Raw genomic sequence first — 8,410 nt, forward strand, 5'->3', positions numbered from 1 at the left:
AATATAAGTAAATGAAATTTTAAATAAATTAAATATATATTTATTTATTTTAGGCTTTCTAAAGTCTATTAGAGGCCCACCAAAACCATGGGTTTACACAATTGAAACACACGTTCCTCTCTCAATTCCGCAACTTTTCCACGAAGTTCCAACCCAAATCCCAACCCTAGGCCCATGGGCTCTCTCTCCCCCATACACCATCAACTACCTAAGAACGGCGTCGTTACAACCTCCCTTGATCTCTTTTGTTTTGTTTATTGGCAATCCAATTCATTCAATCACAAATACAAAACTACACACAGCTACTACTACTGTGGTGTTGTTGTGTGAGCTCGAACGAGTTGACTCAGAGCAAGAAAAAATGTCGTTTACACGGCGGGCCGTGAAAGTACCACCGAACTCAGCGAGTTTGGAGGAAGCGAGGCACCGAGTTATCGATTTCTTCAAAACAGTGTGCCGATCCATCCCAACCATCATAGACATCTACAACCTCGACGAAGTCGCTACCGTCTCCGAGCTCCGCTCCTCCGCCGCCGCCCAGATTCGCAAGAATTCTCACATCACCAACACCAAGGTCTAGCTGCTTCTCTCTCTCTCTCTCTCTTCATTTCCAGATCTTTCTAGATTATTCGTTAACATTATTGTGAATTTAGCCAATGTGATTGGTAAATGGCTGTTTGGTAATTAGTATGCGTTTTAGGTATAAACTATGAAGTCTCAGACACTTCGTTTAGGTGCTTAGCACGCGTACCCGTGTTAAACCTGTGTTATATCAGTGTCATACCAGCCATTTTATATTATAATTTTTCAAAAATTACTCAGTGTCACCGTGTCATACCCGTGTCTGTGTCCGTGCTTCTGATGTGAGACAGGGAATTGGGGTCAAACTTCAGTTCGTTAGTTACAGTACATTAGTTTTTCCGATTAAATTCAAACACATAATTGATTGAATTTAATGTATTGCATCTAAGGAACTGCAGTAGAAGAATTGGGTATTTAGCTGAAACCCGTGTTTCATGAGATCTTTTTTGGATGGTCTCGTGTTTTGGCCCCTACCGAGTTACATTCTATTGTAGATTTCATTAGGTGTAGTACGTTAGGTTCCCGAATTGAATTCAATTTGGCTAAGTGTTTGAATTTGATTGGAAAACTTATTAATGTACTGCACCTAAGGAACTGCTGAAGCAGTCTTGGTTATCTAGCTGAAATCGTCTTTTATGAGATCACTGTTTGAATGGTCCTATGTTTTGGGCCGTGTTGAGTTACTAATCAAATAAACAATGTTAGCTTTTAGTGAAATTGAAATATTGGATTTCTTCAAACTAATTAAATCGCACTTACATTCAAAATTCATGCTACAAAAGTATAGATCTGTTGAGGTTGTACATCTTTTATGTAGAAGGTTTTTAAACCTAATTAAACTGATTGGCTTTGTTTACATCATTGTGCTGTACTTCTTTTACGTTTTGTACATGTTTTAGGGAATCCTGGAACTTTACTTGATGATGCCTAGGTTTGCATAACCAAACATTTATGATCAAATATTGAGGCTGATATGCCCAAAGATTAGGCAAGGTTTGAATTTTTCTCTTTCTTGATTTCTTTGTTTGATTGTCATTCATATGTCGGTGGTGAGCAGTTATAAAATTTATGGTACGGATGTTTTGTTAAGAGAAGGGTTTTGATAATGTCAATGGGGATTGTTTGGATAGTAATAAGCATCCTTAATCAATTGAGATTTGCGCTATGTCCCGATTTTAATGTGTGGAGGGCCTAGTAACATTTCTAGCTTTCTAGAGACTTGAAGTTTGCATATGGATTTTTGTAATAAGCTGGTTTATAGACCTTAAAGCTGAAAGTATCACATCTGCTCTCTCTTGAGGACCTATCCTTAGATTCCTAGTAGGCTAATGTTGTACATATCCATTTTTTATAACTTCAATTGCCTTGTATTTAGGCAACTCAATTGATAGAGCAATGTGGTATTGGAATCATTAATTTATTAATCCTTCACAACTACAAGATTGGGAATTGGAATCAATGGGGCATCTTTTTGACTACTTGTACGCTAAGTTGCTAACTAGCCTACTACCCGATGTGAAGAGTGAGCATCTTGGAAGGCGACAAAAAATGACAGATTTGAAGTCAGATTGTATTGTGGTGTTTTGATATGCACCACAAGAAAGATTAAACCTTAACTAGGTTCATGGGGTTTAAAGGTACCAAACAAGATTTCCTTTTTTTCACATGGACAACAGCATTGGGTATAATACTGATAGTGTATAATCTTCAGTAGTGAAATATCATAATTACTGATCAGTATTGCATGTGTAAAAATAGTGGGAAATCTGCAGTAGTGAAATATCATTATTACTGATCAGTATTGCATGTGTACAGAGGCGGCTTGATGCATTTGAGGGCCTAAGGCGAAAATTGATTATCTTGTTTTAGATGCAAAATTACCACTAATTAACATGAACTACGTAGATTTTAGAAATTTTATAGACAAAAAAAATATGACAAAATTTTTCATACTTGTTGATGTGGCAAATTGACAATGATAAGTAAAAGAGTAGTGTTAATGGTAGACTTAGATGAGAACTAGTAAAAGTTTGCTAACTAAACTTTTATTATTATTTTTTTTTTTTTTTTAGAAGTGCAACATTCACAATATTTTTTACAACAAATCCTAGGTTTTAAGTTGCTTTTTGTTTTCTATTTGAAAATATCACTATAATTATTTTTTTGCCATCAATAACAGGCTGTACCAACCTGCTACTTAGCATTAGTTGTAAAAGTATTGTGAAAAATATTGTGGATGTTGCATTTTTTTCTATTTTTTATTTGTTTTTCATCTGGTAAAAAAATATTATTTTATTTATTGATTATAAAAAATAATCCTATTAGTTAAAATTTGGGAGCTTTTTTTTTACTTGGGGCCTTAGGTGACTGCATCTCTTGCTCTACCATTCAGCCGTCCCTGCGTGTGTAAAAATAGGGGGAAATCTGTTGAGTATCTTTTGCATCATTGTTCAGTGGCTATAAATATCTGGTCTTTTTCATTTGCTTTGTTTGGGATGTCTTGGGTCATGCCAAAAACTGTGATTCAAGGAAGGTTTAATCATCATAAAAGTTCACAAATTTGGAAGGCTGTCCTTTAGGGCTTTTTGTGTAGCTGAAATCTCATGTTAAGATGAGAATTTTAAGATGGATAAGTGAAAATAAATAGAAAGATAAGATTCAAAAAGAGGAAATTTGTGGGGGTGGCCGCCTTTTGATGAAATGATGAGGGAGATTGTTTGAGATCAAATGAGGGGGATCATTTGAGATAGTTTGATCATGTGTAGAGGAGAACAATTAAATGATTAATACATCAGTGAGGGAGAGTGAGTTGATGCAAGTCAAGCGAACAAAAAAGGTAGAGGAAGACCTAAAATAATATTAGTAGAAGTAGTAAAAAGGGGCATGACAATTAAGGGGGTAACAAAGAGTATGACTTTGGTCATAAATATCAAGCTTGTAGTGGACTATTTGAGCATGAGTTGGATGTTACTTGTCTGTGTTAATTCATTATTGGAAGGTCCGGTAATAGATCTTATTTCAGCTAGTTGTTTGAATTTTTAGTGAGAGAAATATTTTCATTTGAATAGATCTGTTGCTGTTGCGATGGTTCTTGTGACTGTATAGCCTTGAAGTGGATGGCGTTTGATGTGTTATCTTAATCAATTTGTTTCTTAAACTAGTGTCTATTCATATATTGTATGGACTTTTCCTTAAGTTTAAGAAATCTAGTTACTGCCAGATTAAGGGGAATTTTCTGGTTTAAATGTTCCTTGAACCACGTTTTCACCATGTTATAGAGAAATGAGTCATTCATGGTTCATGCACTTGTAAAATAAATCTTTTATGTTGAGTCTAATAGTTTTAGTGGTTTTAGTATTATTAAAAATTCAAATGGTGCATGCACATTATTAGATATATTGGTAAGATGTCTTATGATATTATAAATTCTGACTCGAAAAAGTTTTCCCCCCATCATCCTGATATTTTTATTAAATGTGCAGGTGATTGATATGTTGCTGCTCAAGGGAGTTGAAGAGTTCAACAACATAGTGGAGCACGCTAAGCAGCGGCATCATATAATTGGCCAGTATGTGGTGGGTCAAAAAGGGCTTGTGCAGGATTCGGGCACCAAGGATCAAGGCGACTCTAACTTTCTCAAAAATTTCTACAAGAGCAACTACTTTTGAATCTTTACTGTTGGATGGATGTGCCTTCTTTGCTTGTGTAATTGGGCTCCCCTAATAAAGATGTACTTGAAATTGGTTTTGTATCTTGCATTTGGATAAAGATCCTTGTATCTTCTGTTATGGTCAGTATGTTGGAACCAAAGTACTACTGAAACCTTGTTTTTGTTCTCAAAATTCAAGAAATTTGGTGTTAGTACTATTGGATGAGGCAAATAGCAATGTGTTATGTCACTACTGCTGCATGCTGTACCACTGTGTTTTCATTTAGTTAGATTGGTTTATATCTTAATCCACATGTGGCATAATGATTGCATTTTCATGTTGGCGTTAGTTTGTTTGAATTGGTCTAACAATGATTCAGTAGGGTGGAATGTATCTCCAGTGGCAGCATTCATGACACCAATGTTTTCGAATTTTAATTTATGGAAGCAAAAGAGACTATGAACTCTAGCAATAGGCTCCTGAGTCCTAACTAGAAATTTGTAGGCTTCACTAACCAGAGTATATACAATACACCTATACGTCTCTGCTTCTTTACTTCCCATTAATATTGTTGAACTTGACTCCCATGTATAATTTCATTTCTTCTTCCAGTTGTATACTGTGTTATGATCTTTTAAACACAATTGCTTTTTTTCTTTTTTTTTTAATGGTTTCTCTGAATATATATGTACACTTAGGTGAAAAAATGGAGAAGTTACCCTATGCGAGAGATGGGGAAGAATTGTCTGGAGCCATCACGGTAAAACAAAGGAAATTTGCCCAACCAGCTGTGGTGGAGCAGCCACCACCAGACCCTCAATCTTCTCGGTCAGTGAGACCTTCAAAGGTCACTGGGAACCTTCGGATCCGCCACCATCTCCTGCTTCAAATCCACGCCAAGGACCCCGCAATAGGCATTCCTTGTAATTTCATGTGTTTAACTAGCATTATCATCGGTTGTGCCAAATGTCAAATATTTTGCATTTGGCACACCAAAAAACATCTCTCATGAAGGGCTGTCCAGACTCGACCGGAGCCCGACAACCCGGCTAAACCGCCCGACGCCGACCCGATTCCGGCCCGAACCGATGGTTCAGTCGGTCGGCGGCGGGTTTCCGTTCTCAAGAACCGATACCGGCGGGTCGAGTGGCGGGTTTGCTTCTCCAAAACCCGAGCAACCCGAACCTGACCGGAGTTGTATAAAAAATCCGGCCAAATCCTGCAAAATCAAGCCAGATCCGGCGAGATCTCGACCAAATCTGGCGAGATCTCGACCAGATCCGGCTAGATCTAGTGGGATTTAGCCAGATCCGGCCAATTCCAGCAATTTCTAGTGAAAAATTTCAGATTTCAGCGAGAAAAAATGAAGATTCCGGCGAGATTTTCCAGATTCCGGCGATAATTTTCAGATTCCGGCGACCTTTTTTTTTTCAGATTTCGATATTTTTTTTACTCCGGCAACCGACCGACGCTCACCCTCACCCAAAACCGACTTGACCGATTTTTCCGGCGGTTGGTTCCGGGTTCCTCTGCCCCTCCACCTGACGCCGGCGATTGAATTCGGGTTGGGCCCAAAACCAACCCAGCCCAACCCGTGGACAACCCTACTTATGAGATGTTCTAAAAGTCAAAATATTTGACATTAATGGACAACCCTACTCATGAAATGTTCTAAATGTCAAAATATTTGACATTAATGAACAATATACTCTCAAATATGAAAGCATACGGATAGATATTGTAAAATTTTAATAATTTTTTTATTCATTTTCTCTCTCATCTCTCTGTCAATCTCTTCCTCTCTTTTTTTCTCAAACCCCAATCCTCTCCTCTCTCTCAACCTCTGATCTTTTCTTCTCTCACCCTCACTGCTCTTCCACACCAACGCCAACGCATCACTTCCACGCCGATCTCTCTAGCAATGGTTTTTCTTTTCTTTTTCTTTTTTTCTTTTTTTTTGGGCTATGGTTTGATGGGTGGATTGGGCAATGGGTGGGTTTAGACAGTGATGTGTGGGTTCAGATGGTGTTGGCTGGGTTCGGTTCTGACGGTGGTGGTTAGGTTCGAATGAGCGGATCAGTGGTGGTTGGGTTAGGTTGTAGGTGGATTCAGGTGGGTTAGGTTATGGGTTCCGTTGGATGAGTCGGCGGTGGGTGGGTTAGCCTGTGAGTTCCGATTGATGGCTGAAAGCTCCATGGCCGAAAGCTTCAAGACCTGCACCACCACTGAGGTTCGCCATCTCTCTACTTCTATATATATATATATATATATATATTTTTTTTTTTTTTTTTTTTTTTTTTTTTTCTGGTTCTTGTCTCTAGCCCATGGCCATGGCCAAAAGCTCAATTTTGTTGGGGTTTGTGGTTGAGGTGGTGCTGGTGGTGGGGCTTCTGATTTGGTGTTGGTGGGCTATGGGTTTGTTTTGAATTGTGTTGTGGGTTGTGGTGGTTGTTGGTTGTTGGCAACTATGTGGGGGCTATTGATTGTGTTTGATGAATTGTAAATATTATTTTAATATATTGTATATATTATTTTAATATATAGAATTGAAGGACATACAATAAAAAGTATATTGTAAAATAATGTGGTAAAATAATAAAGTATATTTTTTGATGTGTTAAAATGGCATAATTTTGCAACGTTTGATGGGAATGCGCTTAGACATCTCTTGAAGTCATGTCATTGGCAAATGCCAAAAATAAAACTTACTCACTACAAATGTCATTCCAGCATCAATCATTAATAAATGTGTTAGCAATTAGCATATGGAAATTTAGACTCAAAATTAATCAATCTGGATAAATTAATCTACCTTTGTCGGAAAACTTAGTCATCTAAACTCATATTAGTTTTTGCTTTGAAAATTAAACAATCTGAGACTAGTTGAGATGTAAAGTTTTTGTTTCTTTATGTTGGGTAAGATGATAAGCAGGTGATATAAAAATACTTTTTTTGGTTTGTGATGTATTCTAAATATGCTTATTAGTTATATGCATGTGTTTTCTACTTCATAGCATATTGGATGATACAATTTATACTGAGATGAAAGAAAAATATTCTTTCACACTAGTTTACATCCACTATTTCACATAACTGCAATGACAGAGCCAAAAAAAAATTTTTTAGGAGATCAAGTTTTATATATATATATGACAAAACTTAGGTATTGTCCTTAGGTTCTCCTCTAAAAATTTAGCCATGTACATAATTAAAAATATACTTCCATTATATGAGAAAAAATCCACATATATCTAAGAAACAGCACCTAAATACTGTATGTCTATATCTAAGTCTTGCCCATATATATATATATATATATATATCCAAAAAATAACACACACACATATATAATATTTATTTATTACTTATACATGGAATATTTGTAATTTTTATTTAACATATGATATTTTCATACGTAAACAAAAATATTTACATCAAATAAGTCTTTACATCTTTGCAAATAAAATAAAATAAAATAACTAGAGAAGTCTTGACATGTCTAAAATATAAAGGTCAATTTAATAAAAATAAAATATAATTAAATTACGCATAAGAGTCTACATCAAAAAAAAAAAAAAAAATGTATGGCGTAAGAGTAATTAGAGGGAAAGGGAATAAAAAAAATGCATTAGTCAACTATATAAACTAGTATGTAACCCCGTCTATATGCACAGGTACAATTAAAAATAATGACAATTATACAATTCAAATTATAAATTTTTTTGAGAAAATGTTCAAATTATACATAGTATTAGCTTACACCTTTTTTTAAAACCATACATTTTTAAAATATGTAATGGCTTCTTATTTTAGAATTTAACTAGTTATGAACCCGCGCATTACGCGTAATAATTTGTTTATGGTAGTCTCATTAAATTTATTTTTTTACAATTTGGACCAATTTAATAAAAGTAATGTACTTCATAATCATATTTTTATCTATTCTTGGAACAATCATAAATGTAATTGTAGGGACACGATTATTTAACGGCCCAATAATGATGTTGGGCTCGTACATGAAAGATCCTTCACAATATGATTTGTAGAGAGTGGGCTTGAAAGGCTTGTCTTTGATCACAGGGCGATGGTCCGGTCCTATTTTTAGAGGAATTCATGTAGAAAAAAGGAGTTGGATTTGAACATTTAAGCCCTATAGCGTCACATCCTGAGGGGTTGGA

At 35.9% G+C, this 8,410-nt stretch overlaps 1 protein-coding gene across 1 annotated transcript; it reads left to right on the top strand.

Moving 5' to 3' along the window:
• Positions 1-258: 258 nt before the first annotated feature.
• Positions 259-4,463, top strand: LOC126723566 (NADH dehydrogenase [ubiquinone] 1 alpha subcomplex subunit 6). Its single transcript, XM_050427125.1, has 2 exons — positions 259-574; positions 4,065-4,463. The coding sequence occupies exons 1-2, from the start codon at positions 362-364 to the stop codon at positions 4,248-4,250; spliced, it is 399 nt and encodes a 132-aa protein (XP_050283082.1). The 5' UTR covers positions 259-361; the 3' UTR covers positions 4,251-4,463.
• The last annotated feature ends 3,947 nt before the right edge of the window (positions 4,464-8,410 follow it).

Source organism: Quercus robur, chromosome 4, assembly GCF_932294415.1.
Source record: "Quercus robur chromosome 4, dhQueRobu3.1, whole genome shotgun sequence".
Classification (NCBI taxonomy): domain Eukaryota; kingdom Viridiplantae; phylum Streptophyta; class Magnoliopsida; order Fagales; family Fagaceae; genus Quercus; species Quercus robur.